The 16,007-nt window shown below is 28.0% G+C and overlaps 1 protein-coding gene across 1 annotated transcript; it reads right to left on the reverse strand.

Moving 5' to 3' along the window:
• Nucleotides 1-1,882: 1,882 nt before the first annotated feature.
• Nucleotides 1,883-5,880, reverse strand: LOC127249528 (3-ketoacyl-CoA synthase 2-like). The gene is made up of 2 exons (XM_051272361.1): nucleotides 4,983-5,880; nucleotides 1,883-2,911 (listed from the first exon to the last, which is right to left on the reverse strand). Exons 1-2 carry the CDS (start codon nucleotides 5,751-5,753, stop codon nucleotides 2,126-2,128), a joined length of 1,557 nt encoding a protein of 518 aa, XP_051128318.1. The 5' UTR covers nucleotides 5,754-5,880; the 3' UTR covers nucleotides 1,883-2,125.
• Nucleotides 5,881-16,007: the final 10,127 nt, after the last annotated feature.

The following is a 16,007-nucleotide window of genomic DNA, read 5'->3' on the forward strand; positions in this document are numbered from 1 at the left end:
AGTTTTTTTGTCCAAAAAGCTATTTCAAAAAGCTAATTTACCAAACACCTAAATTAGATTTTTGACTGGTCAAATAGCTAAAAGATCTTCAAAAAGCTATTTGCCAAACACCCCCTTAATCTGATTGTGTTTAGTACGAGATTTAAGAAATATTGATATTATATTGGTAGTGGGTAAAAAGTACGTGTAAAAGACTTTTTTGTCCTTGTGAGTGTATTAGTGTAAAAAGTAATTGTAATTGTGTAATAATTATGAAAAAGTAAGGATAATTTTATAGTGATATAATTATTTATAAAAATGAGACTATTGTTTTGGAACAAAATAAAAATGGTAAACATAACTATTGTATTGGAACGAAGGGAGTAGTATATTTGTGTATTATGTGATATTTTCCAATAAATTTACATGTAATATTTTTTTGGGTACTTCTATTAATTAATAGTAGTTGTTAGACTATTTTGACTTGGTAAAAATTAAATAAATAATTAATAAAAACCGAATTTATTTTGGTCAGTTTATGCATATGTTTGGAGTGGTTTCTTGGTGCACTTTAAATGGCCGACTTCATTGTGTGTACACATTCACACACATATTATATATATATATATATATATCGGTTTGGTTTTCGTAGTGCATATTTTCACGGTATATAATAATACAATATATAATACATATTCTTACAGTATATACTGTAATTATTATATATTTTTATATGATACAATATTGTGGTACGTTATATAAAAGAATTTGCAGACTGTCTTGATTATATGTATTGATCGGATCAAATTGACACTCTAACTAGAATTATATGTACGGTGGCGGCTACAGTGCTGTTTGACAGTACATAATATTACTATGTACAAACACTGCATATTTTAATATAATACAAGTACATCATATGAACAAAGAACACATGTTTTAGTCTCAACAGCACATTATATGTTGTCTGACATTGTACAATATTATTACAGACAACACATTGTATATGTTAATATAATACAAATACAACACATGAACTAGCAGCACTCTCATACAACACACACAATAATTGATTTTAGTACATGACGTATTCTTATATAACATACTTGTTATTATAAAAAACACCACATACCTTAATGTAACGATGTTTACAGTTGTTTGATTCAATTGAATATTACCACCAAATCTTATAAATATATATATATATATATGTATATAAATATGTATCCTAATAACTAATGATTAATGATAAACTCAAAATTAATTAAGAAGTTAAGATGTTCTTCTCAGCTGTAGTAATAATGCAAGGTGTATAGGGGGCTGTTAATTAGTCGTAATCAGTCTATCAATTTACTTTTTGCATTTTAATTTTTTAATATTAATTATTATATCAAAATATATTACAAATTAAGAAAAAATGATAAAATACTTTTATTAATGTCTTAGAATATTAATGTAATGATATTTGTACAAAAAAAAATATACAAATATAAAATTATTTTTAATTTTAAAAAATAATAACACTAAATGCAAATTAATAAATTAACAATGAATAGAGATAGTATAACTTTTAGTATAATCTAAATTGTAACATATACAATGCTACCATATATTCCTTCCATCATATTTTGTTTACTATTTTCACTTTTATTTAAAATACTATAAATATTAACATTTTGATAAGAGTGTTGAATACGTGAAAAACTACAGATACGATATATGAAAATATAAAAGACAATATATATTGTATAAGTATTAATATGTAGTGTTACTTCTATTTTATATGTATATTGTAAATTTATATTTAATATGTTGTCTGGTATACATTACGTGCTATCAGCCTAATATTAAAAAGAAAAAAAATTGAATATGAAAAATAAAATAAAATAAAAAATCTCAAAAAGAGAATAAAAAGTCCTATAGCCCTTCAACAATTAACGACATTGAAGTAAAAACTAATAAGTACAATATATTGTACAAGGTGATAGATGATTACATCCTTAATAAAACCACCTCTACAACCAATGTGTAATAGTAAGCCACCACAACTTGTCCAAAACACATAAAAACATAATCTTGAATTTGTCCAAAAATCATCTTAGATCCAAAATGACACCAAAAGTTACTCTCAAAGATCTAGATCTAATCAATCAATCTTTGTAACTCTTGGCACTTCAATAGGGAACTCATCAATCTCATCCATCCATGGATTCTTCACCTTCTCCGCCGTCGGATCGATGCGCCGGAGCGCTCTCCACACGGCGCTGTTACACTTAAACCCCGACCCGAATGCAATTTGCCATGTCCGATCGCCTTTTCGAATTCTCCCCTTAGCCTCGGCGTACGCCAACTCGTACCACAACGAGCTACTCGACGTGTTCCCAAATCTGTAGAGCGTCATTCTAGAAGGTTCCATATGCCACTGACTCAGATCGAGATTTTTCTCTAGCTCGTCCAACACGGCGCGCCCGCCCGCGTGGATGCAAAAATGTTCGAATGCGAGCTTGAAATCCGGGATGTAAGGTTTGATCTTCATGTTGAACACTTTTCTTGCGACGAGGGTGAAGAGGAAGAGGAGTTGTTCGGACATCGGGAGGACCAACGGTCCTAACGTCGTGATGTTTGTCTTTAGGGCTTCCCCGGCTACGGCCATTAGGTCCTTGGAGAGGGCGACGCCGACCTGTTTGGCGTCGTCCTCTTCTTGGAATACGCAACCGTAGCTTTTGTTGTCCGCGCCCTTGTGGGTCCGGACTGTGTGGATGAGCTGGTATTTTGATCGTTTTTTGTCAGAGGGTTTGTTTGAGAGGAGAATTGCGGCGCCCCCCATTCTGAAGATACAGTTGGAAACGAGCATCGATCGATTGTTTCCGAAGTACCAATTGAGAGTTATGTTCTCCATGCTTACTACAAGAGCGTAGGAGTTTGGTTGCACCTGCAAGAAATATTTCGATTTTATTTAAAATATCACATCTAAATTACTAGTTATGATTAAAAAATATACTCCTTTAGTCTCAAAACATATGAACATTTATGATGGACACAAGAATTAAAGAATAATAATATTATATTGATAGTTGGTGTAAAAATATTTTTAAAAGATCAAAATCCATATTTTATATAATTATGGTTAAAAAGTGAGGATAATTTTGTAAAAAAGTGAAAAGTTAGTTAATAAAAATTAGAAATAAGATCATGGAACGAAGAAATGACAAAATAAAAATATTATTTTTGAAAGGAAAGAAGTATTTATCTATTCAAAATTTTTCAAAGGAGGGAAAGTAGTATTTAATGCTTTTATGGGTATGGATGGATGATAAAATAAAAAATATTGCCAAAAAGTAAAATTGGTAGGTAATAATGAAATGACAAGAAGTGCCTTTTTAGGTCAACACTTTTGTTCTAAAATTAAAATTGCCTAGAAAAAAAAAGGATAAAATAAATTTGGTGTATTTTTGTCTTTTCCTATTATGTAATGTCTAATAAATTAATATTTATTTTAGAAATATATAAGTTTGTGTGTGTATATATATATATATACATAATTCAATAGTTATATTTTATACAAACGATTATATTTCAAAAACATCATTTTCTTTAGGAAATATTATGTTAAGAAAAACTCAAAATTAAAATATAAAACTAAATTGCAAGTTAATAAACCCTAATTATTGCAAGATACTCTAATTATAGAAGTAACATATACTCCGGACAGTCTTGTTTATCATTTTTTCCCGTCTTAAAATAATAGTCTTATTTCTATAAAACTACCCCTACTTTTTCATTTTTATTACACAATTGCCACTATTTTTTTACACTAATACACTAAGAAGGACAAAAAAATCTTTGTATCCATACTTTTTACCGACTACCAATATAATATAAATATTCCTTAAATCTCAAATCCAATCCAATTAAAACTATATTTATGAGACGGAGGGAGTATAATTTTCAAAGTTATTAAGTAAACATAGCCATTGCAATAAATGATGTCACCATTTTCACCAATTAGTTCCAGCAATAAAATCGACTTGAAGGTAACCAAATATGGAATAGAAAACAACAAAAAACTAAAGCAAAAGAACTTGTAGCACAATTCTATTTGAAAAGTCTACACAATTTTTCTTAATTTAAAACTTATATATAATTATTATTTTTATATATTTTAAAGAATATTACATAAAATCATTAAAACATTTAAACTTAAAATATTTTAGAGATTATTGTTGCTTGAACACTAAAATTTAGTGAGTGTTGTACAATATTTATAATAACTAGACTATTCATTAATTAATTAATTTTTTTTTTAAAAAAAAGATTAAATCAAATATTTATTTTTATTTTTTATATTATACTAAAAATTAATTTTATATTTAAAATATCAAATCATGTACTATTATTAAGCCCTAAACACAAAATTCAAACCCTCGTAATACACGACATGTTTGTGTGGATTTTGAAATTGAAGGTTAGAATAATAAATTTTGAAATTTATATAATATTGTATATAATATTTTAAATTTCAAAATAATATCTAAACATAAAATAAAAATTGATTCAGTATTTCTAGTGAACTCCATCCCGCATAAACTATTCATATGTTGTATTTTCATCCGTCTTTATATAATTTGTAGTTTTTTTAAAATATAATTATACAATTTAAATTTCATAATTTATAATTTTTTTTAATCTTAATTATACTCTCTCCGTCCAATTTTTCATATTGACAAGTATCTTATAACACTAATATAATAACATTTATAAAAAAAATAAAAAAATAAAAAAAATTATATAAATCTAAGAATATTTTTAATATTAAAAACAATGACGTCAAATATAAATAAAAAGTTTAGTCTCAAAAGGAAATACTATTATTTAATTAATTTTAATTTATAATTATTTTTATTATATCATAATTATTTTTACTAATAATATCAATTTGTCTGTTTGAGGAAGTAGTAAAATCCAAATAAAAATAAAAAGAATCAAAACATATAAATATATACCTGCAAGAGCTGCTTGGCCAAATCAATGGAGATCAGCCCTGCACTGCAACCCATCCCTCCCAAATTATAGCTCAGAATATTCCCTCTAAGCTTGTAATGGTTGACGACCATGGCGGACAGCGACGGCGTCGGGCAGAACAGGCTGCAATTCACCACCAGTATCCCAATATCCTTCGCCCTCACCCCCGTCTTCTCCAGCAGATCGTCAATCGCGCCGAACATCACCATCTCCGCCTCCTTCCTCGCCTCCGCCATACACGGATTCGCCGGAACCCTAAGCAGCGCCTCCGGAAAATACGTCTTCTGCCCTAACCCCGACCGCTCCAAAATCCGCTTCTGAAACTCCAAATTCTCCGCCGTAAACGTCTCCGCCGCCCTCGACCGCTCCATAAACACCTCCTTGCTGCACATCGCCGCCGCCGCCGGCCGGTAGCAGGCGAAGTCCACCAGGTAGACGCGGCGCGGCCGCGTCATGAAATACAGCGTCGCCACGAACGCCGCCAGCGCCGCCGCCGCCGCCGCCACCGCCACCAGATTGAACCGCAGGTGGTTCCAGAGCTGCGCCGCCCCGTCGCCGGAGATGTTGACGGAGAGAGCGCCGACGGCGGGGACGAGGAGGAGATACATCGCGTTGGAGATGAGGTAATGGTAGCCGAGCTTCACGTACTTGAGGCGTACGGATTGGAGGAAGTTTGGAAGCTTTTTATAATGGCCGGCGCCGCCGTCGACGGAGATTCTCGCCGCCGTGGATGAGCCGCCGGAATCCGCCATTGGTTAGGGGAAATATGATAATTTGAAAAATTAACTGATTATTTAATAAATATTGAAATTTGAATATATATATTTATATTTATATAAAAATAAATATTGGAAAATGGTATGTATGAATGTATGTAGTAAGAAGGGAAGTATTATGTGTATATATATATATATAAAGGGAAGGGGAGTAAGTTAGTAAGTAAGTTCAACTACCCCAACGAACTTTTAATGCTGAGAGAGCATTGAATTTTGACAGACAAATATTAGCTTGCCCTGCCTTCGGACAACCTCCCCACGCGTTATCTACTATTTATTTATTTATTTTATTTATTAGGGTTTATGGGATAAATAGTAGGACATTTATTACTCCATCCATCATCGTCGGAAACATCGTGGTTGTATTGTATGGTAAGAGATGATCCGGTGGTGTAAGGAGTGAACTTGTGATCATGAGGTTATGAGTTTAAATTCGGACGCTTTTAGATTTACTTATTACACCTGGTTCTCCCAGTGTGACTTGTCTTATCGGACTTAGTTTGCAGGGTATTAGGTTCAGCCAAAAGTTTACTTAGTGCGTAGAGGCTGTTAGTAAAAAATTTGAATTTGAATAGTAATATAATTTTATATAAATAACTAATGTTTTAGGTATTTGATACGATGTTTTTGTAAGAAAAATTTTGTATGAATAATAAAAATTCCTCCAAATCCTTGAAACAAACACACCCTATAATTAATGACACGGACATTAAGAAATAATTACATATATATATTTTTTATTTTTTTAATAAATTATCTATTTTTCTTATTTTAGTTTGTATCAAAATAAGATGTTCATTTTTCTTTTAGTAACTTCAATACCTACTTACCGCTAAAAATATTTTTAAACTCAAACTATATATATTACGAAAATATCATTACAATATTTATAACTAATTACAAAATTAAAAGCATAATTACTAACTAATCAACCTATTACCTTGAACATCCCCCACACTCGACTACTCAATTTAGAGTTTTTGAAACCCTTTCATATTCGCTTACCGACTCTCCTCCTTCTTTCGCTTTCTTCATTGTCGTTGTCTTCTTTTCCGGAACCTCCACCAACGATGTCCCTCGCCCCCTCGGTCTCTGGCGCCGGCCGAAGGGTGTTCCTCATTTTAGATGGTTAAAGCTCCTTTCAATCGTAGTGTGACTTTCTAAACACTTTCATTCTCTTTTTAGTAACATTACTTAAAATTTTTTTGTTAAAATTAAAGATTTTGAGGCTTCATTGAAAATTTGTCGAGTGTTAATGTTGGGCTTTGATTATGTTTTTTATAAGCACCATCACTACACGTTCTGATTAATGATTGAGAGTCCCTCAACACTAGAAGTCAAGCTGGATGGTTGAGATATATTTTCAACTTATTGTATGCTTTAGCTAACTTGAAATCGATTTTCATGTGTGTGTGGCAAATATTTGTTATTAGTTGGAATAGACAACCTTAGATAATGATATATGTTTCCTCTACAATAAATCTTAACGTGCCTCGCATTAATTTGAGATTTAGAGACTTACACTAAGTATAATGCAATCATTATATTTTGTAAGCATTATCCTTTAATGAATTTATTAAATTGCATAATAATTTAGTAAATTCTAATAGTCGGTGATCTTTATTATGTGAAAGTATTTTTCCTTTGTTCCATACTCAATGATGATATTACAATCTAAAAGTCAAGTGTCCCAATTCTCAAAAAAATTGTTTCTCACTTAATATTTTACAATGCAGTGTCGTCCATACTATATGATGAAAATACAATTTGAGAACGATTGCTCCTCTAATGTTACATAAATACTATATCAAAAGTGAAATCAGGAACATTTAGTTGAGGATGATGGACTTTCTTTATGTGTTGTCACTACAAATGTTAATGACTTTGTGCTACAACTACGTTTATATTATTTGCTAACAACATATTATTAGTTGTTATCAAACTCATTTACAGAAGGATATCTACTTACAAACATTTTATAAAGTTCCACAATTACTTACAAAATGTGAAATTTGGACAAAATAAAGATTTTTTTGGTCATCTATATCATTCCCTCAACGTACGTAATAAGATCTCTCAAATCTCGAGCCTCATTTGCTTTAATAAATGTGTCACAATACTGAATTTAAACAACTCTCAATCAATCTCCAAGATTGTAGGCAAGTTATTATTTCTTGTCATAGCCGCTTTACCAATGTGAGAAGGTTTGTAATTATTTTTACCATTGCATGCCATGATTTCTCCAAGACATGCCTGCAAATTTTAAAAATATTATTCAATGTTGTGTGGTAAATTCTTCAAAGGATTTTGTAACAACATCTAGCAATTCATCCACAGTTCATGTTGTTGTTGTAACCTGTAATGATTGTATTGTCCGAAACCACTCAAAATTATTTATGTTAGTTTTCAGGCTGAAAAAAAAAAAGGTAAGACTTGTTTGGGCCATCATCCAATAATTGTTTAGCTTACATATAATTCATTTTAACCACACTTCGGTATGAATAAACCACATATGTTTATTTGTTGATTTTATTTTTTTATGTCTAAATTATAAGTTGGATATATATTTATATAAGACTAAGTATATTATTTTTATAATGAAATAGTAAGAGATGTATAAAAAGAAATAACAATAATAAATATTTTAAGTAAACTTAATTAATATAAAAGAAAAAAAAATTATAATTTTTTTATTAACAGAAAATTAAAAAATCATTAATTGGCTCATAAATATGTTTATTTTAGGAAATGTAAAAAAGTGATCGTTGTTTTGTTTTGAAATTTTTTGAAGTAATAACAGTATATTGATATGATAATTTGTCGACAAAAAATAAAAATCGGGTGCATGTGTTTTAATAATAATAATAATAATAATAATAAGAGAATAAAAATAAAAATACAAAAAGTGTATTTGGTTGGGGTTACTAAATTTTTTTTTTACTATTCATTAATTTAATTTTATTTTTTTAAAAAAATAGTATTGAACTAAACATATAATTTTTATTTTTTTTTATATACATTAATAATCAATTTATATTTAAAATATTAAATCAAAATTTATTTATATTATATTGAATAAATATTCATAATTAAAATTTTATTATTTAAAACTCAAATTCAAACTTAAATTCCTAATACACACACAAGAGAATATAATTTAAATTTTCGTAATAGCCTGAATAGTATGAGGGTGGACTCGTGATCGTAAAATATGAGTTCATACTTTCGACGTTTTCAAATATTGTCTGTCGCATATGATTCTACTTGTGTGACTTGTTTTGTCATGTTTGTTATTGCAAAGATTTGGGCAAAGAAAAGAAAACTAGAAAGAAGTACGTGTGGGTTTTGTAATAATCTTGAACGAAATATTAATAAATGGATATAATTGGTAGTTGGTGTACCAAATTTGAACTGTACAAAATTTTGGGACAAGTAATTTGAGTTTGATTAGCTATTTAATTTAATTTAATTTAATTAATACTTTCTGTAAATGCATTATAATGGGATACATTTGGTAAGAAATTCCGGTGTGTGTGTTTTCTTTTTATAGATATCTTTTTTTAAAAAAAAATTAATATATTATACATATTTATTATTTTTATATTTTTACACAGTTTTTTATACTTGATATGAATTTTTTTTTCAACCATTTAAAAAAAAAAAGGAAAAAAAGACACCCTAGATTCGGGGTATATTCCATTATTTTGTAGTTTAAGTGTGTTTGTTAGTTTTAGGGTTTGTTTTCTTTACATTTTTGTTTTAAAATTTTTACTTACTATTTATTATTTTAGTTATTAATAAAATATATTATTATTTTTTGACAAAATTTTATATCAAATAACTATATAAATACCAAATACAAACACACACAAAAGTTTTAGTATGGGATAATTATACCATTTTTTTTTAGATATCTGCAAAATATATACATAATTTATTTATAGTAAATAATTTTATTATTCTTACTTTAACAAATAATAATCAATTTGCTTTGAGGGAGGGAGTACATGATAATAGAATTAAGAAGGAACCTAAAGTTTCATCTTAAAACTAATTGGTGATAAAATAAATTGTCATTCACTTTTATAAACTAAGAGAACTTTCAATATAATTTCTACATGGAACAACTTAACACTCCTCATTCGAAATGATATCATCTCGAAATCCTAACTAAAATCCATATCCATATCATCTCGAAATCCTAACTAGAATTCATATCCAATATATGTAGTATAACTCTGATATCATATTAAGAAGAGATTCAAAGCTTTATCTTATAACTAGTCGTTGATAAAAAGGAGTTTCTCTTAATTCTTATAAACTATGAGAGCTCCCAACACATTTTTATGTGGGACAACTTAACACCCGTCACTCGAGATGATATTATCTCAAAATTATAATCAGGATCAATACCTAATATGAACATTCATAATTATGATATCATCTTAAGAAGGGATCCAAAATTTTGAAATGGAATCCCAGATTGCCTCTTAACAAATAGTTCACAAAATATATATAACAATTGATATCAGCGGAAATGTTATTGTTAATATAATATAAATACATGATATAAAATACATGATATAAACCGACAATATATAATAATAGTTTATATAATATATCTCATAATTGATCTTAATACAATATACATATTAGCTGTTGGAATCAAATTTTGCGAGGTTCTAAGTCCTCTTACGATTTTCAGTATTGCGCTCTTTGATCAAGCGATCATCGTCGACTCGAAGATGGAAGTCGGCTTAGGGTTCCAGCAAGTATTTCAGAAGCCTTTATGATAGTTGACGTTTGACATCCTTAGGCTCGGGAGGTCTCGAATTATTGGATACGGTGTGTGTACGGTCCCTAATCGGAAGGCCAACGGATGATTGTGGTCCTTAGCCTTAGAGGGCCTCGAACGGCTTGAAAGTAATAAGTGTGCGGCCCTGAATCGTGAGGCGAATAAATTGAGTGATTCCTATGGATCCAAGCTTGAAATAGGATTCAAAATTTTTTTACTGATTGCACAATATATAAACTTAAAAATAAAATAAATTATAAGACTCAATTTATTAAAAAATAATAATAATATAATATTATTTTGTATATTTATGTTTTAAAATATAAATAAATTATTTTTAATTGGATTAAATTTTAATTATTTGGTATAGATGATATTTTAAAATTAAATTTTAAATAATTCACCTAATTTGTTTTGGATAATAATGCAATTTTAAATTTTAAGTGGGAACACTAAAATTTTTCAGTGATAGCACATTTATTAAATCATACAAAATTTCTTTTGATATAATAAAATAACAGGTGACACGGGCCACCATTCCACCAATGGTGGATCCGCCCCTAGCTTATGCATTGGAATGAAATAAACTAAAATAAATGTAAAAATGGACTAGATTAATGTAAAAGTCTCGAATTAAAATGCCATGAAAGTAAAAAACGGATTGGAATGGTAAATGTGCGAAAAAGGTCAAGTCGCTGTCAGGGCTTACGGCCTGGCTTATATAAAACGTTGTATGATCTAATCTATTTATTAAAAAAATCATATCAAAATATTTTTTAAAACATTTTTTTATTAAAACAGAGTAAGTTTAGATTTTTTTTAAAAAAAACTTTTAAATTAACAAGCTGACTTATTTATTTATTTATTTATTTATTTATTATTATTATTATTATTATTTTATAAAAGTATTTTATTATTATTATTTATTAAGAATAACTTTATATCTAATAATAATATTATTAAATAATTTTAATTATAAAAAATAGAATTATTAACTTTATATATATTAAATAATTGCATTTATTTTATTTTTATTTCTAGTACTAAATTTGCAAAATAAAATAAAAAAAAAAAGGTGTAGTCTTTTAACCAAATTTATAGATTAGATCAGACTTTTAAAAAGGTCAGACTTAGACTGTTACACGTGTCCTTCGGCAAGTCACATGGGTGCCATGTAGGCATCTCCGGCGCCAGATGATTAAAATTATGAAAAAATTTCACGTACGAGACTAGTTTGCGACAAACTACAGTTACGAGATTAAAATAATAAAAAGACCCAATTACAGGACTAAAGAAACAATTTACCCAATTTTTTTTTTCACACTTATATGCCAGGTTTATGCTACATATTTTTAAAACAAATTAGCTTATTTAGTTAAAGTCTGACCTAGCCTAATTATATGTACTAATTATGACTATTCATTTAAATATTAATTAACCCTAATCACCCATTTATATATAGATTTTTAAAAATAGTGAGGTTCCAAATACATGTAAATATGTAATGATACTTGTACAATGTGAATATATTTTTATTATCAATTTTTCTTGACCCTTGCTCCCATTTTATGCACATTTTTGTTTTATTTTATACTCCGTCAGTCCCACCTACCATGTCCATATTGTCGTTTATGTCCGTCCCATATTTCATGTCACTTTTCTTTTCTGGAAAATGATTATGCATTTTAATCTAATTTTAAAATTTTTAATTTTAATTAAACTAATTAGTTATCTTAATCTTAATCTATAATATAATACATTATTAATTATTTACTAATTATACTTATCCTAAATTCTTGTGTCTACCGTAATCAAGACTTCCAACGTGGGACGGAGGGAGTATTATATTTTGAAAATACAAACCAATATATATGCTATCATTGTACGAGAGGAGATAAATATTTGAAATTAAATAAATAAAAAACGAAGCTCAAAATTACTAATTTCTTGAATAGTTGGAAGATAAAATAGTAAGTTTTAGAATTATTAACATTGGATGGTGGTTTTAGAATTTTTTATATAAAATATATTTTTTCCTAGCAAAATTTATCAAATACTTAATTTTATTATTTTCAATTTCTTTTTTAAATACTAATTTGATTAGTTGTTATTTGAAATTGATGAAATAAAGTGTTTATTTGAATTTTCATTTAAATAATATTTTGATATGATATTTTATTAGATAAAATAATATGTATTTATTGAAAATCGTACGAAATAAATGGTCTTAATTTCGATTTAGAATTAGAAAAGAACAAACAAAAACTTCAAAAATATTTATCTAAACAAGCTAAAATAACTAAATACCAATATAATAAGTAAATAAATAAATAATGATATATATATATATATGTATGTAAATCCCTTCAAATACACTCATAAGCACCTAAATTTTAGCACGAAAAGTTTGTTAGAGTGACATCTTATTTTCAATCAAGTCTCACGTGCCTTGCACATGCAAGTTACGATAATAGGAAATTCTCCCGATTTTCTTGTGTAACACAAATCTTATATATTATTGAGTTTTGTATACTAATTTTGTGGCAATTTATTTATGATAAATCAATTCTTTTTCTTTTTCTTTTTCCTTAGATTGGCTAAAAACAATTGTTACAATAATGATCAATTGAAGCAAAATATGCATTTTTTTTTTTAATCGAATAATGGAAGTAGAAAAGCTCGAAACTCGGCAAGTGTATCTTCTACCTTTCATTGATAGTGTTACGAATCACTTCTACATATCGAAGAGGATTGTTGGCTAATAAATGTTACGTTATTACGTCCTTTTTCTTTACCTATTCTCGTTCTAGTAACATAGTTTTTGGGTAAAATAAAAATATAATCTTTGTGGCTTGCGAATGAAAAGATTTTCTAGTCCTAAAATTTTATTTTACTTATTTGTAGTTCATAAGATTGTAAAAAATAAAAATAAAAATACAACACTCATTAATATTTAGTGAAAATTGTAGTAGAAGTGTTTATAAATTCGTAAATAACAAGGGAAGAAGAAAACTAGTTTTAATAATACATAGGAAGATATTTTTGTAACTTTTTGTCTAGTTATCTATGAATTTGTAATAATTTTAAGCGTGTATGTTATAATTTCCATTAAGTACTAATGAGTGAGATATTTTTTTGCTATATTATCTGAACTACAAGTAGGTAAAATGAAATTTTACGATCACGAGTCATTTCATCAAATTTTGTAAACCACATGGAGTTTTTAGTTATTTTACATAGTTTTTGTATTTCTTTAATAGTAGTCAAACAAATTTGTAAAATTTTCGGTATATATATTGAAGCGATCAACACAAGTTGTATTATTATTATTATTATTATTATTAGAGAAAAAAATTATTTTTTGTCTAATTCAATATCATAATTATCAATTTTAGTCACATTCAAAATTTTTTATCAATTTTTGTCCAAATCAAACGAAATTTATCAATTTTGGTCCCAAAATGGTTGAATGAGACTGAACACGACCGTGTTGGCTTGAATACGGCCGTGTTGGATGACTCAGAAGGTGACTGGGCGTCCCAGGTAGCCCAACAAGGTCGTGTTGGATGGTTCAGAAGGTAACTGGGCGTCCCAGGCAGCCCAACAAGGTCGTGTTGGATGGCTCAGAAGGTAACTGGGCGTCCCAGGCAGCCCAACATAGCCGTGTTGATTACCCTGCACTTCTAAACACGGCCGTGTTCCTGCCTGCCCGTGTTCTGAACACAGCCATGTTACTGCCCATATTCTCAACATAGTCATGTTTTAGGCCATGTTCACGACCATGTTCTCAACACAGCCATGTTTTATGCTATGTTCACGACTATGTTTTCAATATAATTATATTGCATATCATGTTTATTATTATTTTCACTTCTTAGTTAAAATTATTTGATATATATATATATATATTTATAATTCAACAAAAATATTTTTTACAATTATTTCATAATATAAAAAATAATCAATTTTTAATATTTTAAAAAAATAATTGCAAAAAAATATATATATAAAAATAATAATATATTAATATATATTTTTACTTTGATATTTTTAATATTCATCATTATATATATTTTTGCAATTATTTTTAAAATATTAAAAAATGACTATTTTTTATATTATGAAATAATTGTAAAAAATATTTTTGTTGAATTATAAATATATATATCAAATAATTTAACTAAGAAGTGAAAATAATAATAAACATGACCTACAATATGATTATATTGAAAATATGGTCGTGAACATGGCCTAAAACATGGCTGTGTTGAAAATATGGTCATGAACATGACCTAGAACATGACTGTGTTGAGAACATGGACAGGAAGATAACTGTGTTGAGAACATGAGCAGGAACATGGTTGTATTCAGAACACGGACAGAAACATGGCCGTGTTTAGAAGTGCAGGGTAATCAACACGGCCGTATTGAGCCCAACACGGCCGTGTTGGTTGCATGGGACGTCCAGTCACCTTCTGAGTCACCCAACACAGCCGTGTTCAGTCCTAGTTAACCATTTTGGAACTAAAATTAATAAAATTTCATTTAAGTGAGACCAAAATTGATAAAAAAATTTTATGGAACTAAAATTGATAATTCTGATATTAAATACGACCAAAAATAATTTTTTCTATTATTATTATTATTATTATTATTATTACTATTATTATCGTGGTCGTCGTCGTCGTTGTTGTGGTTTATATATGCATATTTAGTAATTTTTTAGGTAGGTAATTTGGTCTTATAAGTGGGTGTTTATGGCATTATCGTTTTATTAAAAAGGCATGATTAAAACTTCGAATCCATAATAAAAATTGATAATTAGTACAATGCGTAGTTAGTGGGGTCAAAGTGTGTTGGGCCCTCTTAATTATTTTAATTTTATATTTTTATTATATAATATTTGTATAATTTTTAAATTTTAAGTAATTTATTGTTCCTATATATTTAATAAAAATATTATTATTAAATATTTTTAACTCAAACATCCCAAATATTTAAAAGTATCTGAAAAAGATAAAATGAGAGAAAATCTACTAAAAAGATTATTTGTAATTTTTTTTAAAAAAAATTAATTATGTCATATAATTTTAAATTTATTAGATATTGTTTTATATAAATAAATTTTCGGCCCACCAAAGTTATTTTCTAGCTCACCACTGATCAAATTTTTAATTTTTTTTGATAAAAAAAAAAAAAAAAAATTGCATATATAGGCTCTCTCATAAAGTGATTTTTATCATTTTATTGGTGTTTATTGTTTTTATCAATCAATTGATTCTTTGATCACTTTTTTATTTACCAAGAAAATTTTATAATTTCTTATAAAAATATATTATTTCATAAAATATTATAACCAATTACCTTTTTATTATAAAATTTTATATTTTGGACACAAATTTTAATATAAATGAATAATAATGTTAATTTTTATT

The sequence above is a fragment of the Andrographis paniculata genome, unplaced genomic scaffold (assembly GCF_009805555.1).
Source record: "Andrographis paniculata isolate CXL003 unplaced genomic scaffold, ASM980555v1 Contig11END, whole genome shotgun sequence".
Taxonomy (NCBI): domain Eukaryota; kingdom Viridiplantae; phylum Streptophyta; class Magnoliopsida; order Lamiales; family Acanthaceae; genus Andrographis; species Andrographis paniculata.